This window comes from Diadema antillarum, unplaced genomic scaffold (genome assembly GCF_040938485.1).
Source record: "Diadema antillarum isolate AM-2024a unplaced genomic scaffold, OU_Dant_1.0 scf00000028, whole genome shotgun sequence".
In the NCBI taxonomy this organism is placed as follows: domain Eukaryota; kingdom Metazoa; phylum Echinodermata; class Echinoidea; order Diadematoida; family Diadematidae; genus Diadema; species Diadema antillarum.
Genome location: NW_027270917.1, coordinates 878,965 through 892,282, shown reverse-complemented (window position 1 = coordinate 892,282; position 13,318 = coordinate 878,965). Strand labels below are relative to the sequence as shown.

General features: G+C 39.0%; 1 protein-coding gene across 1 annotated transcript in view; it reads left to right on the top strand.

Annotated features, from left to right (window-relative positions):
- LOC139735587 (multidrug and toxin extrusion protein 1-like) overlaps positions 1–8,466 on the top strand; it is a 72,345-nt gene extending 63,879 nt beyond the window's left edge. The window contains exons 10-15 of the mRNA XM_071646347.1: positions 376–484; positions 1,555–1,630; positions 4,308–4,377; positions 5,775–5,907; positions 6,618–6,712; positions 7,849–8,466. Of these exons, the coding sequence (XP_071502448.1) occupies positions 376–484; positions 1,555–1,630; positions 4,308–4,377; positions 5,775–5,907; positions 6,618–6,712; positions 7,849–8,466 (1,101 nt within the window). The remainder of the gene's footprint in view (positions 1–375; positions 485–1,554; positions 1,631–4,307; positions 4,378–5,774; positions 5,908–6,617; positions 6,713–7,848) is intronic.
- The last annotated feature ends 4,852 nt before the right edge of the window (positions 8,467–13,318 follow it).

The following is a 13,318-nucleotide window of genomic DNA, read 5'->3' as shown; positions in this document are numbered from 1 at the left end:
ACAGTCGGGCGTAACAACAAAGGACTGTTTTTGCGGCTGCACTCTTGCGAATGAGGAAGGTTATCTTTTCAGCGTATTTGCCAAACTTTCTGTAGAAGCTGCTCATGCAGAAAGGACGCAAGAGACAGTGGCAAGTGGGGGGAAATTGCCACAGATGGTGCCAGCAGATAAATGCTTTTTTGGCGCAGGAATTCCATCTGAGGTCTGTCTCAGAGACCTTATTTCATGACCTCTCTTTTCTTGAGTCAAACTCATCTTGTTCTAGGTGGCGCCCATCTCATTAACTAATAGTGTTACTTGTTTCCCTTCCCCTCTTTCTCCCCCCCCCCCCCCCCCATGCCTATCTCTACCATGGTCTCTCATCTCTGCTTACAGTTTCCCTATGGCATAGGCATCGCAGCAGCCATCAGGGTGGGAAACAGCTTGGGCGGGAGGCGGCCCCGCACCGCCTACATTGCCTCAATGGCATCTCTCTCCTTAGGGGGTAAGTGATCCAGTTGTTGTGTGGCATTAATTCCTTCTTCATTTTACTGCAAAAGAAAAGAAAGGAGCAGTGTCATCAACGAATGTATTCCCCCCTGTACTGTACGATGACAGCATGCAGAAAATATCTTTCATTCTGTGAGGAATTAATGGAAGACTTGAGAATCGTGGACATTTACTTCATCCCCAGAACATTAGCAAGTGAAGAATTGTGACAATTTTGAAATCTGAGTGCATTTTCATGCCAGTTTGATGTTTGTGTGTCCTCTTTTGCAACCCTGAAAATTAGATTCATTTCATAAGCAGGTATATTGTAGAGATAGGTAAGTCAGACCTTCCCTCAGAATGATAGTACTGAAACTTTGATAGTGACATGGGGTTTTCATTTCTTCTTTAAAAACTGTGTGGTGAATTACTGTTAGGGTTTCATGCATGATGCTCGGAGACATTCTTCAACCACGCAAATTTTTGTGACTTGCAAAAGCAAAATGTGGCTTTTAAATCTAGAATAAAAAGAAAATTCAGGAATTCCAAGGTTTCACAGGTTTCCGCCATAATAGTGATATTGGTCATTGTCATATAGGCAGATAAGCTGAGGGGATGGTGTCATCAAATCATTAATCTTCCTCTTGTTAGTGCATCATAACAAGTGCATTTATGGTCAATAATTTGAATAGAAATACAGTCCGTTCTCCTTAAATGTTGTCTGTGCTAGCTTGATACAAAACAGTCTAATGAATGATATGATGCTGAGGATACAAGAAAAGTCATAGCTATTAAAGACTGTGTGCATGCAAGTGTGACGCGATGACATCATCATTATCATACCATCTAATTTGCATACCGGTGTGTGTTTGCAACAGACATGACTGTCAGATTAGTGTCTTGCTAGATTTATGTCAATTCTCACTCAATGTCGATCCAAGCACAAAATAGTTTCACAAGTTTTGGCGACTCTCTCTCTATCGCTGGACTTCCGATAACTCTTCCATTATTTGCTGATTGCGGTGTCAGTGTCATTTCTTGTTTTACTCTCAACCGTTTTATCCCTCTTGTGTTTTTCTTTTCCAGTCGTATCTGCCACCATCCTGGCTGTTATCTACTCCAGTATGAAGGACGTCATTCCATACCTTTTCACCTCTGACCAGTAAGTATGCAGAAACTGATACGAAGTTTAGTCTCAAGGTGTATACTAATACATGATATATGTCTTGTATGGGGCTGGTCATAATGGTGACCAAGTTACCTTCTGTGCCTATAGCAGAGGGGAAGTGAAGGTTAGACTGCCTTCAAAAGACTGCTATAGTATTTGCCTTTGTATGAACACATTTCTATCTATCAATATATCTGTATCTCCGAATTCTATCAATTTTTATATTTATATAGTATATCAAGTAATATGGTATAATGTAATATTATTTAGTACAATATAATATAGTGTATTAAGATATATGATATATGATATGATACAGTCTAATATAATATCATCTCGCACATTGTATGGTGTGTCCACATATCTATCACTAGATTTGTCTTCTGTGAGTTTATCATCAAGAGAAAATTTGTATCCTTCACATTAGATTATTCCAAATATGGAGTGAATTAGCAACAGTGACCTTTTAAGGGTTGTTGTATCAACAAAAATGTATAAGATATATTGTATTTCTATGAAGAAACTAACCATCTAATTTGCATAATAATGTGATTCAAATTGGGACTCATCTCTTTCACATTTTATGAAGGGATGTAGAACTGAAGGACTCCCAAATACCGTACCCTTCATAACTGATTTCATCGACACTTGAACTACCAGTAGTCTATATGGTCGATTATACCTTTTTGGAAGAGCCACCATGCACAACAGATTCCCCATTTTTATCGAGAGATGGAAACTCCAAGGTCACTGTGTAATGTCATTCTGTGATGGATACAAAAAGAGAGTGACCATGCAGTGTCAAATTGAATGATGATTCATATGTTGACGTGGTCAGTTTTGACCTTGATCTGACAGACAAGAGCAGAAAATTTGAGCCTGGGGAGGTGTACTTGTGGGGTATAGGAAGTCGGCTGCCCACGAAGAATTTGCCGAGTCAGAAGGCCCAGTGGTGCTGTCTATAATTCAATTAATTCTATAATTGATATTTTTGTACAAGGTTGCTAATCAAGTTCACCAGCATTTGCTTGAATGCATCTTTCTTTTTCTGGTATCCCCCCCCCCCCAAGTGCTTAATGAGTAATAATGGATGGAAGAGTATCTAGCTGTAGAAAATTGTGACATTTTATTTTTGACTCTTATCCATCTTAATTCAGTAGTTCTATAAATACAGAAATCACTGTCTGTTCACTGTTGCGTTGTGATCGCAGTCATAGTGTCTCATTTTAAAATATGTTCAATGTATTTTCTTTGACACCATTCCCTAATTTACATCGTCTTGACCCACGCGTGCACACATGCACACACACACACACACACACACACACACACATGCGCACAAAACAGTGCAATGAGAGGTGTAATGTAATGCAGTCAAACCTGTCTATAGCGGCCACCCAAAGGAGACGGAAAAAGTAGCCGTTATAGACAGGTGGCCGCTATAGACAGGTAATCTAACTTTGTATGCATTGCTTACATGTACATGTATCATCGTTGTATCCTTACATGTACGTTTATGTGTGTACGTATGCACACACCGTGTGTTTCATGCGTTTAACCATGTCGGTGTATATGAAATTGTTGCACAATAGTATGTGTATTGTCGTGAAGAAAGCTTAAAGGGATCGTACAGTTCTGGTTGAGACCTAATTTCACGTTTCTAACATTTTTAGGTGAGATAATGAGAAATCTCATATGAAATATGAAAGAGCATGCAATTTTATGAGGAATTCAACGTTTATTTGATAAAAATTGGTTTTGAAATGGCTGAGATATCAAAAAAAGAACGATCGTTACAAAGTGTGGGACCCACACTTTGTAATGATCGCTTTGTTTTATTTTGTTTTTGGATGTTTCAGTTATTCCAAACCCGATTTTCATCAAATAAACTTTGAATTCCTCTTAAAATGGTATGCTCTGTGCTATATCATAAGTGTTTTCTTGGTATCTTGCAAATATTCGAAAGCCTATTTCTCATCTCAACCAAAACTGTACTATCCCTTTAACACCGGTGTTTATTAAATTGTTGCACAGTAGCATGTGTACAGTCGTGAAAAAGCTTAACACTAGTGCATTATTGTGACTGAATGAGTGATGACTGCAGCGGTGGCAATCACTGAACGTTGCCCAGGAATGACTGGCATGACTACAAAGCAGAAAAACACGCTGAATTATCGGCTCGGCTACGGCTCCATTGGGTTTTTGGCCACTATAGACAGGTTAAAATCTACCGCGGGAAACAGAATTTGTGGCCGCTGGCCGCGTTAGACAGGTGGCCGCTATACACAGGGTCTTTAACAGGGCTTTTCTCTCGAGGGGGGGGGGGATTTTTCAGTGGCCGCTATAGACAGGTGGTCGCTATAGACAGGTGGCCGCTAAGGCAGGTTTGACTGTATTTCATACTGTGTTTCAGCTTCTCATTGCGAAATTTGTAAACAGTTCATATCTTTATGATTAGATGTCATTGATTGTGTATCATTGATTCTTTTTTTCTCCTGTATTTTTTACACTCCAGGAAATCCATCGAAGATCACTGTAATCTCATTCTTACGTATGCAGACTGACAATCATTATGTAGGAGTTAGACAAATGAACTGTTTTACTTGATTCTTTTGATATCATCAATTCAATGCTTTATTTATCTATTTATTTTTACATTTTGTGCCAACAGGAAAATAGTGAATTTGGCTTCCACCATCTTGCCAGTCTGCGCCCTATTTTCTGTTCTTGATGCGACAGCTGTAAGTTCTTTGGATGCAGTCCTTTCTTAATATATAGCCTCACATGGTCTTACGTAGATAATCAACCATGGCATGATCACTTAGACAGCGTCGAAAAATTTATTAAAAAAGGTAAAATTCACACTCATAGTAGTCAGTCCACTGATGATTGGGTAGTGAGAGTTTGATTGAAGTTCAAGATTTGTTGTTTGCTATACATACCTTTCCTGTTTTTCATCCCCTCATGAATTGGGGAAAACATTTGAAAAAAAGATTGTAGTATACAAATCATTTATATGTCTTCTTTCAAATATTTTGGACTTTTCTCTGACCAAAAATGATGAAGGTGGGGGTTGTATTATGCCTCACTCTTTTGCTAATTTCAACCCCAAAAAAAGTATATGTCGTTGACAAGGCCAAACGCAACAGGTGTGATGGTAATTGCAGGAAATAACCATGCTATGACATTGTTTGCTCTCAATTTTTAGTTACATGTGATGGAAACATTTACACAGAAGAATTGTACTTTCTTTTAGTTATATTTACAACCTCACTTGTTTATAATGTAGTTTAAATACAGGTACATGCTATCATGTTTTATGACCTTCCTTCTCCTGACATTAATCTTCTACCGTAACATTCTGTTCAATATACATGTATGATTATTGCCTTACTGTGTTACATTTTGTTATGCGATTTCATACTGTGATCACTGTTGTATATGTGTATCAGTTTCAGTTCAATGACATTTATTTCCAGCAACAAGTATGCACAGGTACATAATTATAATGATATAATGAATATCTTGGCCATGCTAGGGCATGTCTTAGGATGTTCAAACTTTGTGGCAAGTGTGCCCTTGAATAGAACAGGTGAATGTGATATGCAGTAATTAAACAAACTCAGGGTGGTACCCGAGGGGTTCCAGCATGTCACTGCAACATGCTGAAATTCTTGTGCAGCATCCTCAAAACTTTGCAACAAGCTCAAAATAAAATGTATTCAAGCATGTGAAAAACATGTGCAAAACATAAGGAACATCAAACTACCTGGTACTTAGATATTTGTGTGCAGAACATGAGAGAGAACAGTGATTGTAAGCAGCACAAAGAGAGATAAGCTGCAAAATATTGCTTACAACGTGCTCGTGATGTGCGCTTTGCACACATACAATTTCTGCAATATTCTTAGATTAATGGTCAAATTTCAAGTTGTGGACCACCCTGCAAACTTACATTTCCATTTTATAAGCAACAATCACTGTTCCATCACAACTAAGGAAATGAGCCTGATCAGAGTGTAGTGAGCATAGAGGTATCTGAGCCATAAAACTTGACAAATGGCTGAGGTACAAAGCAAATCGTTGATGAGTTCACTTGATCATGGAATCCATCTGAAATCCTTATCCACCCACACAGACTGTGTGCGGAGGCATCATCCGTGGGACGGGGCGGCAAGCAATAGGGGCGGCGGTCAATCTCCTTGGTTACTACCTCATCGGCCTGCCCATCGCCATCTCCCTCATGTTTGCCGTCGGCAAGGGTGTCCACGGTCAGTTCTTGTCACGCTTTGTGCTTGTTTTATGCCACTATCTCCGAGTGAACATTCATATTAGACAAAATTAATGGACAAGTCCCTTTAAAAATTGATAGACCTGTACATGGCTTTGAAAGGACTGGCTCTGCTGCATGAGAATGAAAGGAAATGGTTTAATCTGGTGTAGGAAACATGAGGACCAAGAAACCTTCAGTGACTCAATTAGTAAATGATTGGTATAATAATGACATGAGCTGGCGTGAGTTTTGATAGTAGTCCTTAATAACAGTTTTATTCCTTCTGACAGAGAAGCAGTGAATCTTAATTTTGTGTAGATTGTGGTCTAGGTCTCCAATAGTTACGCTATGTTTCGCATTCCAAACATCACATACATTGTACATGCATGTATTTTCCTCATGTAAATGCATGAAACTTTTGAATAAACAGCCAGTTTCGGTGAGCATTCACAGTAAAAGAGTCTATGTACTGTAAAACATGATATATTCGCGGCATGAATTTTTCGCAAATTGGAGCCGACGGCTTTTTTGCGGCATGAAATTTTCGCGAAATGCCACTGGCATTCAATGCATATAGTGTAGACAAGAATTTTCGCGTGCATTTTAATTTCGCAAATCTTGGCGCTCGCGAAATTCGCGAAATTAGAATGCACACGAACATTCCTCGTTTTACAGTATTGTGTCTTGTATTGATCTTTTTCTGTTCAGGATTCTGGAGTGGAATGACCCTGGGGCTCCTAACCCACGCTCTCTTCTTTGTCATCTTCATCTTTAAACTTGACTGGAGAAGAGAAACAAAAAAGGTAACTGTCTGTGGAAGTCTAGGAATGAAGGATTAAAATGAGTCCTGGTCAGGCCACGCTAATACTATGCATCATTTCCCTTCTCAGTACTTTGCTTTTCATACGTAGTTTGAAGAGTCTGAAGACAAACTTCTTGAAAAGGTACCAGCAAAACTTTTCACGAAACTTCCTGCTCGCACTTTGGAAGTTTCTCACTTCCCGCGAAACTCTGCATAGTTTTGTGTAGTGTGGCCACACACGACTGAAACCGTTACAAGTTTGTCACATGATTAGATCCACTTCATGTTGGTTATTCACATTGTGATTACTTTGCTCGCTGTATGCCTTGCATTAGCATTTTTGATACACAGTCAAATTTCCTCCAATGGGTTGAAGGAGGGCGCACAAATTTTGCGCAAAACTACAAGTACTTTCACATTTCTCAAACTCCACATGGTGTGTCTTTAGTGTGATCGCGTGCTCCAAACTATGGAAAGTTATTACATAGTAGACTACACATGGTTTCTTGTACTCTGAATGGGGCCATGGAGAAGTAAGAATGATCAGAAGTTTGGAAAAGTTTGTGTGTAGTGGGCAGAAGGACATTCAGCTTGCATTCTAATCCCAGAACAGGCTTGTCTTCAAATATTTGCCAAACACTCTTGTGCAACAGGAGCTCGGAGTCATTATTGTGGGATCCTGACCCTCATGCATATGACAAAATGTGAAGACTTTATGCAATTTGTCATCATATAGCAAATATTATTTGGATTCCAAATCTGAACCATTTGCTTGTTCCAGTCAAGGGGCGTAAAGTGGTGCAATGGAGAAAGCTGACAGAAATCCCCATGGCAATGATAAACTTATAAGAAGAAAAGCTTGACTGTTACAAGAATGACAGAAAAACCTGAAATGACAAAAAAAAAAATCAGTTTAACTCCTGGTAAGAGACTACCACAGAGATTGGTGACATTTGGACTATTTTGGGAAAGCAACACTCTTTAGCAGACAGCGAACATGTCTGAGATGTAAACACTAATATTTACATTGTTGAGTGATAACATAATTTCCTTTTGCAGACAAAGGCAATGTTAATTGTAGCAAATTAGTGTCATCCAGACATTCATAGGAACTTTGTACATTCTTATTTTCTTCAGGCTCAAAAGAGGATTGGGCTTGAAAAAACTGAGCTGAGCAATGGGAATGCGCCGCCGCTGAAGGTCGGCTATGATTCGCAGTCAGAAGAAGAAAGCAGCAAGGCGAGTTGCAGTAGAGACCCGACGTTGGCACGGCATCGTCTTGACAGCGATGCACTGTCATCGTCAAATCTATCCAGCCCCGTTCACAACAACAATGAGACCGATGGCACGCCAAGAACTTGTGAGATTGGTAGTCAAATGGTGCCATCCAAAAATGGATACCTGCTGGTCAGTTCTGTGGAGAGCAGTCCATCCAAAGTGTCCGCCTACGGCACGGACGTAAATGGCAGTGATAGTCGAGCGTTGTCGAGCGCTGTTGTAAAGGCCGCGGAGGGGCGGGAAGAAGGGTACGTGCCGGCCAATTTTGGCAGGCTGGTCCGCCGGTGCTTGTGTCTCTTCATCATGGGTTCGGCGTACGTCGCGCTCGCCGCCGTCTGCCGCCAGCTCACGGTCCCCCTCCTGCGAGTCTTGGCGCTGAATCGCGAGCAGCTCTATGCCAACGAGACGAGTACAAGCATCCCGACTTCGCCGACGGTGTTCGATGGCGGCGACGCGCACACGTCTCTGTTCCTCTGAGAGATGGACCCGTGGGAGATTGTTCATTGCCAACATTTTGCATCGTAGTACAGACTTGCAACCAGTTCACTTCAGTCTGCCGCAGATGGGTGAACGGGGAGAGAGACAGAGAGAAATTAGGAGAGAAAGATTAAGAGAGAGAGAGAGAGAGAGAAAGAGAGGGAGAGAGATAGCTGGAACTGATTGCACAAATTTTTCTTCTTGAGCTGCAGTATTGTAAGGGATGAAGAAAGCGATTAGTGCACCCGCATGTTATAGCGGGGAATATAACATGTCAACAATTTATGCATCAACATGTGGTGATGACTGCTGAAAGAATGCCATCATTGTAGCTTGCATTGGGTGGAAATGTTAGAAACAGATAAAGGCAGGATTTGTGTCATTATATGTCATCATTCATTCAAACAAAGAATAGACCCAGTATAATTGTTGTAATGTCAGGTATGTAATTCCACATGGAGACTGCAGTATTCTTGAAGAATATGCTGTATTCGTCATCATTGTTTCTCTGCATTTTTTATCGTGAATTTCATGAATCACCTGATTTTGCGGAATTCACAACACACAGAATTATTGCCAATATTCCTGTAACTCAAATTCAAAGTTATACAGTGTATAGTGTATACATATTTTCACCAAGGTGGGAAACTGCTCACTTTGCTTCAGGAAAAGGGATGAGGCTTATTTCTGTTTCTGTCCCTTCGGTTGTCATTTGCAAATCTAACCACTTGCAAAATTGTCTTTACAAGTCCCAGTCCTCAAACTATTATATGCTTGCCCAATATACACTATTTGCACTAGGCAGTAATGTGAAAGATGTATTATGGCTATCTCATCAATAGCCTGTACAGGTGTCAATCTGTTAGGACTTATTAGAAGTCAATGAATAATCGTGTAGTACTGTTGGCACTGCTAATTACTAGTGATGGTACAATGTTGTACCATATCCGTATGTATGACAATTCACCTGTTTTGCTGAAAAACCAATTGTGAGGTTGAAAGATTGTAAGAAAATGTTATGTACTTTGCTTCAATTTCACAACTGTGCTGGGAAGAGAGCTTGAGTACTGTCTGTGTGCAAATTATGTTTAGAAGAAAATTTACCAAGAGACAAAGAATTTTTTTAGAGTTAGATTCCTGATGTTTTCACAAACAAGAAGACAGATTATGCAACTCTGTGTACATACCAGTGGGCTTGTATATTCTACATACAGTGTCTTCAGTGAGGGTTGATAACTTTGTAGTGTGTCATGATATGCCAATGAAAACAGTGATATATGCAAAGTGGCATAATCACACTTTCAAAACAGAACCAATATCATTCAAAATGAAGCCTGGTTTTCAATGGATATCATTTTGTTTGTTAAGTTTTGCATTATAACACACCACTGCACCCATTTTGCATTTGACCGTGGAGGGCCTGTTAAAGCATCATTGATCATTATGAGATGGCCTCTGTCCAAATAATGAGATTGTAATGCATATGATTTGATTGTACATTTGTGTGTGGCATAGCCACATGAATATTGGTCATGATAGATATTTCTAGAGGTTGATTTGCCCATTTTTATTCATTATTTTTTGTACATGCAAACACTTTACATTTATGTGTAATATGTATAGAATCAGCTTTGAAAGACCACTTTGATTTCCTAGTGTTTTATTGCATTTTCATTTATGGGCAGAATTAGAACATTATGTTGAAATACTTCACCATACATGCAGAAATGCTGTTCATCATAAACATGACCATGTATTCCTCAATCAATGACATTGTGAAATTCTGTGTAGATATATATATGAGCTATGTAAATGAAATTTCAGCATGCATCTCTTGATTGTATTGAAATGGCCACTAATTTTTGTGTAGAAGTTGATTATGCAAATGACACAAATGGACTCAGTGAGATATTATATAGTGTTGATGTTTATAAATCTAGATCAAATCTATATCTTAGATATCAATCTATTTTTTTATAAATTTGTGTCTGTATGTCTGTCTGACTGTTGTCTTAGAGATACTTCCAGTACTAGGTTTTTATTTCTACTCTTGTTGTATTATTACTAGTTTCAAGAAAAAACAAAACAAAACAAAACACACTTTCAAATTCTTATCAGGATACCATTCCACTTGTGTGTGCCACAACAATGTCATGCAAGTTTTTGATAACCTGATATTAGATATATAATATAAGAGAGTGTATGTCTTTTTGCAGTGCTGCATGGTCATTATACATGTAGAAATGCAAGCTGTATTTGAGCAACACATGCTGTATGTTTGGTATTGCGGCTTTTTTGTTTTGATTCGCAAGGCAACTGATGCACTTGCAAAGTTAATGAACAGCAAAATATTGCCTCCCATACCACAAATGTGCTATATATATCTCCAAGGCTGGCAACCACACACATTTTACCTGACGATTGATAATACCTATTTATCATTTCATCTCAGTGGTTCTTGATTGGAACTTCAACCACTTTTCTAATATTGTCGTACAAGTCCCAGTTTGCAAAATATCATACTCACATGATGTATGGCGTATGCAGTAAAGTTTTCCTTGTGAGGGCAAGAAGGACTTATTAAGCATGTATGAAGTAATAAGCATTAATGTCCTTTTGAAAACAGTGTCACCTTGAATGTGCTGTCATGTGGACCTTGTGGTATCTTCATTAATATGTTTGTTATGTAACAAACTGTGTGGTGGTAGGTCTGCATAGCTTGTCATTTTCAGTCGGCCTCTGTTGGCAGATTTTATTGGACTCTAGGGCTTTTAAAATTACTATTTTATGTGTATATTGTGCTGATGATTCTACCGATGTACAGAATGTACAGACACTGTATCAAAAAAAAGTAATACATTGTTTCATATGCTTGCTTAACATTGTCACCATCTGTTTGCTTGCCAATTCTTTCCAAGATGCAATGTAGTTTTAAATGGACAGTAGGCTAACACATCTTTCTTCTTCATGTTTTTGTTCTTCTTCTTTGACTGTGGTATCATGTTGCTACTTCTCTTCTGTCCTGTGTTTGGGAACTTCTTGCATTTCACCCAATTGAGGTGACACTTTTGTTGTTGTTGTTGCTGTTTTTCGGCCCTCTGTTCCTGTCTCATAGCATCGCAAGACTTACACTAGTTATGCCCTCTGCAAAGATAAGAAAACATTTACCCTAAGTTCATTTTCACTCACACTGTTTCACTGGTATAGAAAAACCCATGTTCATACCATTTGATGTTAAAAGTACGTGAACCCTGGACTCGGAGAAGGCACTGTTGAATGGCATGATGATCACTGCTATCATCATAATGATGATCGACTATGTAATGCTAGCTTAGTACCCAAATTATTACCGTCCACTCAAAGTAGATCATGTATGTGCACGCTAGTTTGTGCAACCAGGCCGCAAGCAAACTTTGTCTTTGAGACGGATCCATATGTAGTGCAATGTGGATGAGACCAGATAGGAACAACGGCTGAATCAAGAGACAGCCTGAGATTTACATTTTTGACATATGTGCTGTAATTATGAATTGGTACTGCAAAAGCTGTTATATTTTCATGAGGGTTTAAATTTCCACAGATATCACAAATCACTGGTGGACTGCAAATTGAATACTGTGCTGTGACAGCATGTGAAAATATTGCTATAAGGGTATTTGTAGACTAAATGATAACCTCAGTGTCAAATCGAGAAAACACCATCTTGCAAAATTGTCCATGACCTCATTCACAAAGATATCTGTACGCAAAAAAGAAGAAAAAAAGCAAAAAAAAAAATCTTTTATAGTATTATTTTGACATTGAAAATACTATATACGCTATAATTTTCGCGTACATAAATTTCCGCGAATTGCCGCTGTCACACATTTTCGCGAGTGGTTAAATTCGCGATTGGGGGACCAGAGAAAATACGAAGTGGCAAAGAAAGTGTGAATTTTTAACTTACTAGCAAATAAGAGTGATACTAGTTATACACTGCATGAAAAAAACTTACCAAACTCTGCGAACTAGTAAGTTAGAATTCAACTTTTTTGAAGTTGTGAAGTCCATCGCGCTAGATTTCTGATGAGTGGTCCCCTTGCGATAATGGATTGGCTCTCTACAGTATTCGTAAGTAGACGTGGACGTGCTATATGTACGTAAACAAGCTTAGCCAGTATGGTCTGTTCGGTAAGCCGTGACATGGTATACTAGTACTGAAATGTTCGTATCATCAAGGCAAGGGATTCATTTTGGAAGGTAATATTTTCGTGTGTTGTTAATTTCGCGAATAGCTCCCGACTCGTGAAATTCGCAAAAATAAAACCCCCGCGAAATATATGGCGTATACAGTATGGCAGATGACCAAGTGTGGGTCCATGTAACAGCATCCCTCTGGAATTGTGAGTCCATATCCCTTAATAGTGTACTTCACCTTTTTGGAAGAGATGACACAAAAAAATGATGAGATTAGTCATCAAGTTTGTGCACTACCAATCTCCTGATAACAAATTCCTGCATGTCAGGCGAGTGAATGTGTGCAACGAGAGAGAATGAGAGAAAGAGAGATTTAAAAAAATTGCCACAGGTGTACCTTTGTGTAGCCCTTAAAAATATATGATAGCTGCACTACCTTCAAGGCTCTGCACCAAAATGCATGATTCCCAACTCAAAAATTTATTTTCAGCTGAAGGCAGATGTATTTCACGTGCTTGTTCTCTAGCTGCTGCTCTGTTTATGGTTTGCTGTACATGTAGGCTTTCCTCACAGCTGCGAAAATGTCTCTATGTCTGCAATAAAAGTGCAAATAAAAGCATACAGTGGAGAACAACTTCAATCAATTCAAAGTTATTGACACGAAGATATTGCAGTT